Source organism: Pseudophryne corroboree, chromosome 11 (genome assembly GCF_028390025.1).
Source record: "Pseudophryne corroboree isolate aPseCor3 chromosome 11, aPseCor3.hap2, whole genome shotgun sequence".
Lineage (NCBI taxonomy): Eukaryota > Metazoa > Chordata > Amphibia > Anura > Myobatrachidae > Pseudophryne > Pseudophryne corroboree.
Window position 1 is genome coordinate 102,337,016 of NC_086454.1, and position 15,791 is coordinate 102,352,806.

The 15,791-nt window shown below is 45.4% G+C and overlaps 1 protein-coding gene across 3 annotated transcripts; it reads left to right on the top strand.

The window, feature by feature from the left end:
- The first annotated feature begins 7,971 nt into the window (after nt 1-7,971).
- On the top strand, nt 7,972-13,635 carry LOC134969975 (interferon-induced transmembrane protein 10-like). Of its 3 annotated transcripts, none has more exons than XM_063946112.1 (4): nt 7,972-8,146; nt 8,659-8,851; nt 9,969-10,328; nt 13,062-13,635. In XM_063946112.1, exons 3-4 carry the CDS (start codon nt 10,068-10,070, stop codon nt 13,209-13,211), a joined length of 411 nt encoding a protein of 136 aa, XP_063802182.1. In that variant the 5' UTR covers nt 7,972-8,146; nt 8,659-8,851; nt 9,969-10,067; the 3' UTR covers nt 13,212-13,635. The 3 variants fall into 3 exon arrangements, with proteins under 3 accessions (XP_063802182.1, XP_063802183.1, XP_063802181.1); XM_063946113.1 differs by having other exon boundaries at nt 8,659-8,803; XM_063946111.1 differs by lacking the exon at nt 8,659-8,851 and having other exon boundaries at nt 7,973-8,146.
- The last annotated feature ends 2,156 nt before the right edge of the window (nt 13,636-15,791 follow it).

The following is a 15,791-nucleotide window of genomic DNA, read 5'->3' on the forward strand; positions in this document are numbered from 1 at the left end:
ATATATATATATATATATATATATATATAAAAATAGCGCAGGTCCGGCACTCCTTGCCTCTCAGTAAGCTGCGTTGGTGCCTTCACGGAAATTGAATGTATAACATGCAGAGGTGCGGCACTCAGACTGAAATAAAGGACCTAGCGTCCTTTTTTTCAGTCTGAGTGCCGCACCTCTGCATGTTAGTTAGTTAGTTCCACAACAAAAAACAGTATTCTTTTTTATACACACTTATGGCTATCAGCCCGGCACCCACCGCCCAGGGGTGCTGGGGATAGCCTCGGGATTCACCCCTGGCCCTTGGGTGCCTGGAGGGTGGAGGGACCTCTTGATTTAAGGGGTCCCCACTCCTCCAGGGAACCCTGGACAGGGGTGACTAGTTGGGGGGGGTAATGCCACGGCCGCAGGGACCTACAGAAATGTGTCCCCCGGCTGTGGCATTATGTCCCTGGCTAATGGAGCCCGGTGCTGGTTTTTAAAATACGGGGGACCCCTACATCTTTTGTCCCCCGTATTTTTGGAACTAGGACCGGTCTAAGAGCCCGGTGCTGGTTGTCTAAATACGGGGAACCCCTGTCCAATTTTTTTCCAGTATTTAAACAACCAGGACCGGCTCAAAGAGCCAGAGGCTGGTTATACTTAGGAAGGGGGACCTCACGCATTTTTTTTTATTTTTTTTAACCCATTCAGACCCTTCTCCATTAAGTTAATGGAAGCCCTGGACAACAAAATTGCATTCATGTCCTCCTCCCACTCCCTTCCCAGTCCCAAACACTAATGTTTATTTTTTTTCTATAAAAATGTACAATATATCACAAGTATGATGAGCAGGCAGGCAGCGGGCATTGGCGGCATCGGATTGAGATGCAAATTAGTGGCGGAGGGCTGGGTCAGTTGATGGTGGGCAAGTTAGTAAGCCATTGGCGGTGGCAGCAGGCATCGGCTCAGAGGCAGTAGCGGGCATTGGCTCGGCGGTGGTAGGGGTCATCGGCAGGATTCGGCGGACATTATGGCTGTAGTGCCTCACCAGCCTCTGACCTCACCGCACGCCACTGACCTACACCCACATCTTACAGGGGTGGGGTTAGATGGGAAAGGGAAAAGAGACTGAGGGGCATATGTATTAAGCCTGGAGAAGTGATAAAGCAGTGATAAGTGCAAGGTGATAACGCACCAGCCAATCAGCTCCTAACTGTCAATTTACATATTGGAGCTGATTGGCTGCCGCATTATCACCTTGCATTTATCACTGCTTTATCACTTATCCAGGCTTAATACGTCTGCTTCTGAGTACCCCAATGCCCAGACTGTTTTAGGGGCCGAAGAATAAAATAAAAGTTGCAGTGTGAAAATCCATTTTGTACCTTTCATAAAAATAGATGATGAGTTTCTTTTCTGTTAACAGAACATGAAATCTGTAATATTCTTATTGAACTTGTCGACCCCGGGCGAGTGCCTTAATGTGATGTCCTGCTATCCCCTTTCCTGCTGATACAGCATTGTTCTGCTACAGTGTCACATGCTCCTTTACATTCCATTGATAATCTGATACTGTACAACATCTGGCTGCTATATGATATCTTAAGTGCTGCGATGTGGGAAGACATAGAGGAGAAATGTAATGATACCAGGAGCCCGGACGTGTGATCCGTATCACATCACCAGCAGAACTCTGCTGTGACTGTGGATGCTTAGTATACTTTACCTTAGGAGAAAGATTATCCAGCACCCATGGCACAATTTTGGACGAAGATTCCTTGCCCCTCCCGTCTTCTCCGCTCCCTCTCCCCCACTGCCTGCTCCCACCTTGCTCTCCTCTTCAACCTATCACTCTTTACCGGCATATTTCCCTCAGCATTCAAACATGCTCTGGTCTCACCTATTCTCAAAAAACCAAACCTTGATCATTCATCACCCACTAGCTTCTGCCCCATCTCACTTCTCCCATTCGCCTCCAAACTACTTGAACGACTACAGCCGTCTCACAAGTTACCTGTCTGACAACTCCATTCTGGTTCCACTACAATCTGGCTTTCACCCACTCCACTCCACTGAGACTGCCCTGGTGAAAGTCACCAATGACGCTTTCGGCCAAATCCAGGGGCCACTTCTCTCTGCTTATCCTTCTGGACCTCTCTGCTGCCTTTGACACCGTGGATCATCCTCTCCTCCTCTGCACACTCCAAAACATTGGCCTCTCTAACACTGTCCTTGACTAGTTTACCTCTTACTTCACTAACTGCTCCTTCTCTGTGTCTTCCTCTGTCACCACCTCACACCCTTCCATCCTTCCTGTTGTTGTCCCTCAGGGTTCTGTCCTCGCCCCCCCCACTTCTGTTCTCCCTGTACACCTCTTCCCTGGATGCACTCATTAACTCCTTTGGCCTTCAACACCACCTGTATGCTGATGGCACACAACTCTACCTCTCCTCTCCTGATCTGTCCCCCTCTGTCCTCTCACAGGTTTCCAGCTGCCTCTCCGCCATCTCCTTCTGAATGACTGAGCGCTCTCTGAAGTTCAACATGGACAAAACTGAAATCATTATCTTTCCCCCAGCCAGAGTAACATCCTCTACCAATATATCACTTAACAACACCATCATCCCCCCGTTCCCCAACTCCACTGCTTGGGCGTCACTCTTGACTCCTCCCTCTCCTTTGCACCCCACATCCAAGTTCTGGCACAATCCTGTCTGTTCCAGCTACGCAACAATGCTCGCATCAGGCCATTTCTCTCCCAGAGTGCAACTAAACCTATCCACTCATTGGTCAGCCCATGGCTCGACTACTGCAACGTTCTCCTCACTGGCCTCACTTGGTCCCCTCCAGTCTGTCAACAACTCCACAGCTAGGCTAATCTTCCTCTCCCGATACTCCACATCTGCCAGTCCCCTTCGACAAAATCTGCACCAGCTCCCATTTCCCTACAGAATCCTCTTCAAACTCCTCGCCCTCACATACAAGGCCATCTCTAATTCCACTGCTCCCTACATCTCCAACTTCCTCTCCCTTCATACTCCCTCACGCCCCCTATGGTCAGCCAATGACCGTCGCCTCTCCTCTACCCTGGTCACTGCTTCCCATTCTCGAGTTCAAGATTTTGCCCCTGCTGCACCCTTTCAGTCGAACGCGCACCCCCGCTCCATTAGACTCTCCCCGACCTTGCAAAGCTTCAAACGGGCACTAAAAACCCACCTATTCATCAAAGCGTACCCTTCCGATGCATAACCTAGTCCTGAGGCTGCTCCTCCATCCCCCTGCCTCATGCCTTGAACATCTCTGCTTTGCTTACATCCTGCCATCAGGCTACCGCTTGCTTGCGCCTCATGTCATCTGTCTGTCGCCCCTTCCTACTAGATTGTTAGCTCCTCAGAGCAGGGCCCTCTTTCCACTTGTTGTCAAAACCCTCTTCTCGACTCGTTTCACTCACAGCCCTCTCCAACTCTACAACCATTTTTACCCGCTTTTTCTCCTTCTGGTAAAGGCTTATCTCTATCTATAGCCACCTGCTCCTAGTAGTGCGTTGATCACTCACTCGCTACTTATATCTTACCTGTATTATGTTTTGTGAATTGTGGAGCTCTTTGTTACCTGTACTCTATTTTTGTTATTTATTTACTGTAATGTTAAGTTTTGTCTCCCTGTACTGTCCTTTGTACGGTGCTGCGAAATAGTAGTGACTAATAAATAAAATGTAATAATAATTATTCCTGGTCCATTCCTCCTGTGGTCCCCGGCCCTGCGCTGCAGAACGTGCTCCAGGTCATGTTCAGTGAAGCCCTGCATATTCAGAAGTGCAGAGTTGGGGGCTCACCTGTGATCTGCCTTTAAGAATGTAGTCTGTATACAGGGACAATGATCCTGACGCTGGACTAGTTAGCCAGGTGATAGGCTGGGGTTCTGGGTTAAGCTAGAAGCCATTGAAGACGGAACCATTGTGATTGTCAAACTCATGGAATGTTATGCTGAGACCTGTAACCTGCTGCAAACTGCGGTATAATCTTGTGAGTGATCTTACTGCTGGAGAGAAAATATACCTTCTGTTTTTATTTTATCCCAGTGTACTGTATGTGATGCTTTCCACTATATATGACTGAATGTACATATTTCATAGCCAGAACAATAGAGCGCAGAGTTTCCATACGAAACTTGGAGAACCGCACATGCTTCAGATTGAGAATGGGCCGCGAGGACCCGGTCGGTTTCAGGACTAGAAACAGCGGTGAATAGTACCCCTTGCCTCTCTGAGCCAGAGGCACCTGTACTACCAATCCTGTGGTTAGGAAGGAATGTACCACCGAGTGCAATGTGTTTGCTTTTGCCGGATCCAGAGGCACATCTGTCAGGCAAAACCGCTGCAGGGGGACGATTCTTGAAGGGTATGGCGTAACCTCAAGCGACGACTTCCTTCGCCCAGGCATCTGAAGTGGTCTTTAACCACTCCTGGGCAAAACCTAGAAGTCTGCCCCCCACCTTGGGATCCCCCAGAGGGAGGCCCATCCCGTCATGCGGCAGGCTTGTCAGTTTTGGAAGCTGGCTGACGGGCGGCCCAGGCACACTTCGGTAAGGGCTTGACAGGTCTGGAAGCACGAGCTTGCTTTGGGTACGCCTGACCTTTTGCTTTTCTTGTCATTTAAGTTATCAGTGGACTGCCTGAGGCAGCCCTCCTGTTAAGTGCCTGCTTACTACATGGCACCAACCTACAAACTGAGCTCCCTGTGCATGGAGGCGGGGTCATAGAAGAGACGGCGCTGTGCATCTTGGGAACAGTCAAAAGCTTTGAGCCTGTTGGTGCCTCGGATCAAGATCCTACTCTACACCCCGATGTTAATCCTTTTGGAGCCCAGTGTACCTTGCAGAAAGAGATTTAACAACGGTAAGTTCTTACCATAAATCTTGTTTTTAATTTTTTTCCCAGTGTACTGTATGTGATGCTTTCCACTGTATATGACTGAATGTACATATTTCATGCAAGTTAGAATCATAAAGTTTTTTTCTTCTCGTTTGATTCACTGTTACACCGGGCAGAGTATGTGTGTGCATGTTTGGCAGGTATTAGTAATGTCTCATTAATCCGTGTGACTGTCTGGGGACAGCGAAGCAGAGACAGGCTGTGCCTGTGAGCTAGCAGCATGGGCTCCCATCCCAGCCTGTTCCCACTGATGTGTTGCGTAGGGTGAAGTAAGGACTTGGAGGTGAGATTCAGGGACATGTTAGTGTGTCAGTGGTTATGAGAAAGCTTGGAAATAGATAAAGGCAGGCATGGATCACATTTAGGGGGTCATTCCGAGTTGATCGCTCGCTAGCTAGTTTTAGCAGCTGTGCAAACGCTATGCCACCGCCCACTGAGAGTGTATTTTAGCTTAGCAGAAGTGCAAACGGTTGTATCGCAGAGCACCTGCAAAAATTAATTGTGTAGTTTCAGAGTAGCTCAAAACCTACTCAGCGCTTGCGATCTCTTCAGACTATTCAGTTCCGGTTTTGACGTCACAAACCCGCCCAGCCACGCCTGCGTTTTTCCTGGCACGCCTGCATTTTTCCACACACTCCCTGAAAATGGTCAGTTGCCACCCAGAAACGCCCTCTTCATGTCAATCACTCTGCGGCAACCAGTGCGACTGAAATGCATCGCTAGACCCTGTGCAAAACTACATCGTTCGTTGTGCCCGTGCACATTGCGCCGTATACGCATGCGCAGAACTGCCCTTTTTTAGCCTGATCGATGCGCTGCGAACAAATTCAGCTAGCGATCAACTCGGAATGACCCCCTTAGTCTTTATCTACTAATTAGATGAAGGTTACACTTGTTAGTAACCAGGTCACTAAGATTAGAGGGAGCAGAGGTGCATGACCCTGCAATGCCTGCTAAGTCCAGTAACAGAGTAAATTCAGAGTATACTGGACATTTTGACAAAATTTTAAAAAAGTAAAAAAAAAAAAAAATGATTGGCATGTATGGCATATATTTTGTATCATATTTGATCCGTCAGACATTTATGACAATCGATTTGATTGCAACTTGATACAATTGCAGTTTTAGGGTTAATGTTGTTACACAGAACAGCTATTAGGTGTGCTATGATGTTATTATGGAGGTACAGTATAGAGAGGAAGGCTCACAGGAGACGACACAGGCCCTGGCACTATGCCAGAGTCTGTGGAAAGATGGCTTAGGTGAAGAAGATGGGAAACAGCCAGAAAGATGGTGTCACCAGCAGGTGTGGTATGTTAGGTAGATTAGACTTAGGTTGACACTATCTAGGTTGACCACTATTGGTCGACAGCAAGTAGGTTGACATGTTTTCTAGGTCGACAGGGACTCTAGGTCGACATGAGGGGTTTTCTTTACTTTTTTTTGGTGTCGTTTTCTCTGTACAATGACCGGGAACCCCTATTAGTGCACCGTGTCCCCTTGCATGGCTCGCTTCGCTCACCATGCTTCGGGCAAGGTGCCTCGCTGTGCTCAGGTTACCGTTCCAAATTGTAGTGGATCGTAAAGTATGAAAAAGTTCAAAAAATGGAAACATTTTTGAAAAACTCATGTCAACCTTTTGTCATGTTGACCTAGAGTCCCTGTCCATTTCGACCTATTTACTGTCAACCAATAGTGGTCGACCTACTTACTGTCGACCTAAAGACCGGATCCCTCACCAGCAGCAGGTGTTTTATTAAATTACATCTGCAGTAGATTACATCAATGACTGCCTTATAGGGTCGGATTGGAAACTTAAAGTGGCCCTGGATAAAATTATAAAAATAGGCCAAATAAACTGAAGGCATACCATTGTCTCTAGCCACATTGCTGGTTGGTGAGGCCAATGCAACACACAGATAGGCATTTTACAGGCCGATATACAATACAGAGAGCATCCCAGATACATACACAATACGGGGAGCTTTCCAGAGACCGATATGCAATACAGTATTCTTGTGAATACAATAAAGAGACAATCTTAGTAACCAACTTAGCATACAGAGAGCACGCTAATAACCACCATACACTAGAGATGATAGGCTGAGTAACAATAATGTCAGGCATTTGTAGGGACCTACAGTATATACAATACAGAGAGCAGCTCAGAGACTGTAGTGCATTCCCTCTCCTTTGAAGTACTCCATTCTTGTACGTTTAGGAGAATAAAGAAATTGTGTAACTCCCATTAATTTAAATATTTCTCACTGATTAAGATTCTATCTCATCAAATATTTTACTTTTTCACCTCACATGTTGTTTGAATATTTAATTACAAATAAACTCCATGTTATAGCAGTATATTGGACTGATACCTTTGTCTTGTGTCCGCAAATGAGTGGATCCAACAATAAATATGACAGGTTAACCTCCAATGCCCCACATTATGCCCGCATTAAGGTAAAATAGCAGTACCCAATGCCTCTATTGCCACCATATTATACCAGCAGTATATACCAGGGCTGCACATTACCCTTAATCTTAAGAAATCAGTTCAAAATATACATTTAATCACAAACAGAGAGACCTGCCTGTAATACCATATCAGCAAGTATTTTACACATGTTACAAGCTACAACAAATCTTATAATAAAGCAGGAAGGCGGCTGGGGTCACAATAGGCGATGCTTGGGGGGGGGGCTGCCTGTTGCCCATCACATAAAAAAGCTTTGTGCATTGCAGCTATGTATCATTAAGGAGAGACATCATAGCACCTTTCAGTATTTGCTCTGGTCCCCGTGGAAGTTCTGCTTTATATTAATTGCAGTAGAGAGTTTCTTCCACCGGCGCTATATGTTTAGCTATGCTGTAATGAATGTTTTGGTGGCCATCGGACTATGAGTGCTGAGCTTCCTCTCCTGTCTCCAAGCAAAGCAGGACTGCAGTTTCTCTCACCTTAGTAAATGTTATGTGCTGAGTTATTTCATGTTTTCATGAATTGCATGTAGCTCTTGCTATAGGCAGCCTGTCCTGTCTCCATCCCTACCGCTCCTCCTCTTTTTCTTCCTCTCACTCCAGCATCTTTGGACAGCAACCTCCTCCCCCCTCACAGTCTGACTGGTACAGACAGTCTCTTGTTATAAGACATGCAGCTGCTCCTTTCTGCACTCTTTCCCTGGGGATACCCACTTGTCACAGACTGAGGATCAGAGTGGTCCTTACAAGCCCTGAGAGGTGAGTAAAGAACCTGATACAGCCTGAGCAGCTTTGTGTGAGATGGGACCACAGGCTGCATGCAGTGCGATGCTCTGCAGGGGTCATAGCCATTGAATCCTACATGGAGAGCAGACTCAGGACTGTGGTCATTGGTGTTTTGAGTTATTCATCAAGGGCTGGTGGGGGGCTTGCTACGGTGACTCTGTTTATAGTGCTATATTTGCAGTGACACATTCTGAACTGTGTTGGAAGCATCCTGTGATGTAATTGTAGTTACATGTGCAGTGCAGCACACTATATAATGGTATATGTCTCATATACTGTGATGTGTTGATGGAAGCAGCGACAGACTGGGATGCTGTGGAAGGTGCTGTAAAGTGTTGTAGTCTAAAGTCTGTTGAACGTAGTGGGATGTTTAGAAGTGCACAGTGCACTGTGATCCCCTGCTAGATATGGATCAATGATCTGAAAGGTGCTGGGTGCAGTGCAATAGTCTGCAGGTTATTGACAAGTTCTGTTCTCGCCTGCAGTGCCCACAGCAAAACAAAGAATGGATTTGTGCTGCAGAATCACACTGCAGAACTGCTGGATGGGAGCATAGTGGGATGTGAAGAAGGAGTAGGAGCACAAGGAAGGGGAAAGGAGGGCGAGAAATGGTGATGCAAAGAGAAACAGGTGTATCATTTACTTTCCCTCGAAGACACGGGTCACCCACTTGTTCCGGTGCGCCCCCCCACCATGCCACATAGGGTTAAATGACGTCATTTGTTACGACATATAAAATTCATTTATATTCTGTCACCAATTTACATCATCCCATGTCACACCAGTGTGCAATCTGTCATCCTGTACATCTCCCTGCAATTAACCCTGCCGATCTTCCACACTTCATTTTCTCCCTTGGTTTTCATGCATGAGATCCAGAAGTGAGATAAAGTCAGATTGCACAACTGGTTTCCAGGGCTGTATATGGTCCTTGTATAAAGCCCATTCCTTTGTGACCAGCACAGTTTCATCCCATGGTTAATGAGTTATCGAACCTAGACTATATAAATGTATAAGTGTGTGATTAAACTGTATACTATAAATTAGCAACCAGTTAAACTATAGTGTTATACAAGGTGAGGAATAAAAACTCTCATATTGTAAGGGTTAACATAAAAGACATGGTAAATGTTATTCAAAATGTTAGTACATAATATGAAAGTGCGTGGAATACAGCTTATTTTTAATTGGTTTTGAATTTGATAGTCATTTCTTGGCATATAGTGGCTCCAGTACATTAATGGTTCTTGGTCAATGTTTGTAGACCTCAGCTCTCAGATGGCCCCGTTGGCTGTGTAGAGGCCTTTCTGAAGCTGATGAGGATTGTTTTATGCCCAGTAGCAAAAATTCCTCTTTACTAACGTAGCCAGACAATTGAAAGTGAGCTTTGTTAAGAAATTGCAGCGATAACGCCAGAAATGACTCGACGAGTGACGCGCAACTTAAAAAATCAACTATAAATGTGTATCACGAATGAAGGCTACCGTCTGGACGATATCCTATTCAAAACCAATTCAAAATAAACTGTATCCCATGCACTTTTAGATTATGTACTAAAATGATGAATAGCTTTTACCGTGCCTTTTTTTTTATCCTTTAAAATCTGGGAATTTTTTTTTTGCCTCACCCTGCATAAGGATCTCACACAATTGTGGCCACTAGTTGGGCAGTCCGACATTAAGTAGTAAGTGTACAATCCTGTTTTGTATCACTTATATATTATATTAGATTCACTACTTCTTTCATGTCTACAAATTACAATTCTTTTTATACCTTTTACCCCTTTTATCTCTAGCCGCTCTTGCTCCACGTGGGCAGGCTTTGGCTCTGGGCTGGGCCTCCTCTCCTCCTTGGCAGGACTGTACCTTGGTTTCTTTCCCTCCTTGTATAAATCATGGATAACAAGGCATACAAAGTGGAAGGCACATGGCCCCCACCACAATGCAAACACACCCTGGAGCGTGAGAAGAAGAAAGCTAAGCTTCCCCCAGGGACGGTATCTGTGGCTACAGGGAAAAGTGGGCCGCCTGTTACAGTCATTGAAATTTCCCCTGAGACAACCGAGGTCAATGATTATTACTTGTGGTCCATCTTCAACTTTGTCTACCTGAACTTCTGCTGCCTGGGCTTCATTGCACTGGCCTACTCTTTGAAGGTGAGTCTTCTTTACATCATTAGACAAAACAGACCATACAGAAACAAATCAATTTCAAAGTCAAGGATGAGTAGAAGTTAGCCAGAGAGCAAAAGTTATTATGTACTGTAACTGGATCTAGGGCAGAGCCGGCTGAATTGCATAGCTGGTTCCAGGTGAAATGAGATTATAAAGGGGCTTTAAGCATTAAAGCATATAAGCATTACAAGATATAAGCAAATCTTCAAGATGTACTAAGCAAAACATCTAGGAGGATAAGCGTTAAACATTCTAGTGCAGTGTGTTCCAAGTTCAGTCCTCAGGATGCCTAACAGATCACATTTTCCAGACCACCTAACGGGTGGACAGGTGTATTACTTCGTAACGATCCCATTCTGAAGATCCACAGGTGGCCTGCAAACATTGGCATATCTATAATGGGGCAGGGTGTGCAGTGCACATGATGGGCCCCTGGGTCCAGAGGGGCCCACACCACCCTTTCTGCACCCACAGAATATACTTACCTCGCAGTTACCTTTAGAAGATATCACTGAGAAAATGTCAGCAGCACCATTTCCAGGGATATGTGCAGTGGGCTCTGGCACAGAATCTGCACTGTGAATGCGCCGTTGTGCAGGGGAAGGCCCGCACCAAGACTAGACACAAGCCCCCTCCTCTAACAAGATGCCTCAGCCTGGAAACCACAAAAAGTGAGGGGTTCAGGACTGAGTTTGAGAAACTATGTTCTAGTGTATCAAGAACTTAATACTGACGGCTATGTGCGGTCAAATAGAGAACTATGAGGTTAATGTGGCAAACATAAAAGAGTGGAGTAGTGAACTAGTGGAGAAGTTAAGGTGGGTACACACTAGTAGATATATCTGCAGATCAATTGATCTGCAGATATATCTATGGACGGATCGGGCAGTGTGCTGTGCATACACACTGCCCGATCCGTCGGGGACTGACGTCATGAACTGGGCGGGCTTGTACACACGCCCGCCCAGTTCAGCTGTCAATCACCGCCGGCCGCCGCAGCATGTGTACGGGCGGTCGGCCGACCGCCCCGTACGGCACACAGCGATGCGCCAATATATCGGTAGAAATATTGGCCGTCGGCTTTGCTGCGCGGCCGACGCGATACGTCTGTGAACGACGGAGTTCACAGACGTATCGGCCGTACACACTGGCCGACGGTCCCGCGATATATCGGCCGTTCAAGAGAACGGCCGATATATCGACCAATGTGTACGGGCCTTTACCTGGAGCAACCAATAAGCATCTACCTATCATTTAAAGAATATACTTGATAAATGCTTATTCAAAGCTGATTGTTTGCAATGGGCAACTTTTCTACTGATCCACTCTCCGCTGCATACATCAACTTTTCAGCCTTTAAAGTTAAAATACCTTAGCGCAGTGGTTCCCAAACTTTTCTTAATTACTGCACCCAAGAGTATCAGATTTTTTTCACTGCACCCCTAACCCAAACGCTCAAACGCTTCTTATTGAGAAATTTAGAAAAAAAATATTAAATTAAGTCAGTTGTGTTTCTATGTCATCTTTAGGTTAAAAAAATGTGGTGAGGGACAAGATTTGCTTCTGTTTGTCCACATATATTTTATGATTGGCAGCCACCAGCACTAAGTTTGCCTACAGTATTACATTGACCATAAATAATTTTATTTGGTCCTGCACCACCAATCCACCAATTGTACACAAGTCATTTACAGCATTTGTGATTTATGCTGTACAATGACAATTTTTAGAATTCAGAGCCCAAATAAAGTATTTGTAAACCTGAGACAATACATTTGCTAATAGATAGCGGACTTCCTGATCAACGAGAGATTGCATCCATAAATTAGAGATGAGCATGTTCGGTTTTACTCAGATTTACTCTGTTCTCAAAACGGCATCTTATTGGCACACAGATGTCACATGTTTTGGATAGCCATTAAGAAAAATCCGGAAAACCGAACTTCACCCGAGTAAATCCGAACCCGCTCATCTCTACCATAAATATAATCTATATAATGCCTCTGCCAGAGGAAATATCATGGGACAATGTTGGGACACATGTACAATGCTTTGATTAATGCAGTCAGTAGGAACATGATTTAGACTCAGGCATTTTATTAATTGTAGAAATAGTTTTTTGGGAAGCGCTCTCATTCAATAGATGTTTTTATCAAGGATATGAACAGGGGATAGATTATCGTGACCCTATATACAAATACATCCAATGTATAAAAACAGCTTTTATTAAACTTAGAATAAAATATAAAAAAATGTATTTGCATTTTCTTAATACTTCAAACAGATGTCAACAATTTGAGGGCTTGCAAGCCTTATTTAATTCTGTTAATATGTAAAAGTGTTTCATCTGACGCGTTTCATCTATGGCGACTTCTTCAGGGGTGTTCGTTCTCAAATAATTGAATTTTCATCTTTCGATGAAAGGATAATTTTCTCAGATGAGATTTAGAAAAAATTGCACCGCATACAAGGGCAGGCTATTGTGCTGGATATATATAGATTATCTCACATGAATTCCCAAAAATTTATATTTTCAATTTCGTGAGATTCTGTCCACATAGCTTGTGGCCAATATCATAGCTTGTATTGAAGTTCTTATTAATTGTTAAATCTTATATTGACCAGCAGCAATCAATCAACTCTGTATGGTCTGAAGTCCAATTGCAATTGGAATCCCCCTCATTATCATTTTATTAATTGTATTTATTTTTACAGGTCAGGGATAAAAAGTTGTTGAATGACCTCAGTGGAGCTGTGGAAGATGCAAAAACAGCGCGACTCTTTAATATAACAAGCTCAGCGCTGGCAACACTCACCATCATTATTGTGCTGTTGTACCTGCGCTCCCCACCGGCTCACTATTAAGAACATGTTTCTCTGTATACAAACTGTGAGTGGTACCCATCTTAGGGTCAGAGATAGCTCTTCATCTTATACTGAGACAGTGAGCTCTGTATAGTTAGATGTAGTTGTGAGTCTCCGTTATCTTCCTTACCCTTTAAAACTCCACCAACAAATTTGTCCGAACGTCACTGTGATGTCATCATGCCTCGCCGAAAGGCAGCCTCCAGTTGGCTGATGGCAGCTAATATGCAAAACATCAGCAGGCGACTTAACCACCTCAGCACTACAGGGGGAGGTGGATCTACAGTATGTGTGAGATCGCACTGCTTTCTTGGTCCCTTCCCTCTTGTGCCTCTTCAAAAATGACCAAGCCTGTGAATTTAGAGTCACCCCTTTTGGGCAACTGATCACATCCCATCAAATAAAGAACTAATGTTTTATTAAATATTGTGTCAGTGTCTGGGCGACTATACAATGTTTTGTAGGATGTTATTTGTGGAGATCATAGTTTTGCAACCTCCTCTGAAATACAAGGCATCATCTTACCAATAAGAATTTCTTTTTCATCCACTAGGGGTCACTGGAGTACTCTTGGGATATGGACAGTGCGTAGCAGGGAAGGCACATTTAAATATTTAAATGAGCAACCCTCCTCTTCCCTCCTCCATACTCCCAGGATCCTCAGTGTTTTTTATGTTCCTTTAGGGAAGCACATCATGAGCTGAAAGCTCAATTTTGATTTTACTTTTTGATTTTGATTTTACAGACAATACCTTCCCCACTTACTAAGAAGTGTGGGTCCGGAATTGTACTGCCTCCAGCCGCTGCTGACACGTGGGCGCTTGCAGGAGAAGCACGGCCGTGTCAGCCAGGCAGCATGCGGTCCCTTCCCCACTTACAGAGAAGTGAGGGTCCGGGATTGAGCGGCCATCTCCTCCACATGTACACGCTGGGTGGAGGAGATTTCAGAGGAGTCATAATTTTTTCTAACAGGCGCTTTCAGCGCTGCTGCCGCAAGACGAAGGAGGAGGCTGCATGCGGTTAGCTTCCACAGCTTCCGCAAGGTTAGTGCACTCCCCCAGTACTGCACGCTTCCAGACACACAGCAGGTGCAGGGAGTGTGGTCTTCCGCCGCTGGCCGCCCGCTCCATACTCCCCGCTGGCCGCCACTACAGACACCCCGCTGGCCGCCGCTACATAAACCCTGCTGGCCGCCCGATGCCTGCCTCACTGCCCGCCCAACACGCTCAGGCCGCACGTCGTTCTCAGCGGGAGCGCACTGATCACAGTGCGCTCCCGCTGCCCGCTATTCAGCCCAGCCGCGGACAGACAGGATGCCGCCGCTGGGCTTCTGCATCCGTCCCCCGCTGCTCTCCGGCTCCCCTCCGCTAGCTAGGTCAGTGGGAGAGCACTACGGCTGCACAGGGGGAGATCGCGGGACATGGGGGGGGGGGGATGATTATACCCGCAGCACAAGGCATATGCATAGAAATACTTTTCTAGTTTATGTACACGTTACTTAAGATATCTAAGGGAATCCACGTGCACAGTGGGAATACCAGTCCGCATCCGGACATCTATCCTAATCCTATTTGGGCGGCTACATCTAACTGTTTATAACGAAGTCACATGCTCATCTGGAGGGTCATGTATTCTCTGTGAGAGCGCTGCGGAATATGTGTGCGCTATATAAATAACTGATAATAAATAATAAATAAACAGTACCCATCAGAGGGCGCATGCTAACATCGGCTGTGTGGTACAAAAGGATTCAATGCCAGACGCAAGGTTCTGAGTTTTTAATGCCACTAAGGAACCTATTTCAAAAGCAAGCATTCCTATAGGATAGAACGCAGCGAGCGCCTGTGCGGGTGTGTGTGTTCATTGTTCTAATTCTATTATTAAGCATTCACTATACCAGAGTCTGTGACAGCATTTCTTGGTGTCAAAACTTTCCAGGTCCCACCTGCACCTACACTTAATGACTAGTCAGAGTGGACATTCAAGCTATGCTAAAGGCAATGTCTATGCTGTAGTTGGGGTTTGGGTTACCGACATTATAGTCGCATAAATAACGTAGTTAATAGCCAGTTCTGGCCTCAGAACAGTTTCGACGGCTTGTTACTCACATTGGTATATCGCCTGAGAATTTACGCATGTCTGCTATAGCTGTCAGCCATGTTAGTTCTCGTAGTTCACCATCAATCTTTGTGGTTGACAGACGCTTTGCGTGGCCTTACACGGAAATGTGTTATTTACTCCTAAATTAGGAAGTTTAAGTTCTCTCGCTCCGGCGTGAGAGTCTATTTACAGCAATTGCCACACCAGTTCTTACAAGGAAAACTGCACCAGGGTTCAAATCTTTTAAACCTCAGTCTTTTCCAGTTGTCCTACAACACACGACACGACTACACATGGTCGAGAAGGTGGTTTAACCGTCGTTCGGACACAACGGCTGCTGACAAGCCAATGGCATGGCAAGTTTTTAATTGTCTTATTTCTTCTTTTGTGCAAGCAATTCTTCTGATGTCTCATTCGACATTATTACTGAAATCCACAGATCTGCGGTTATATAATTAGTGTTCAATCACACATAGAGTT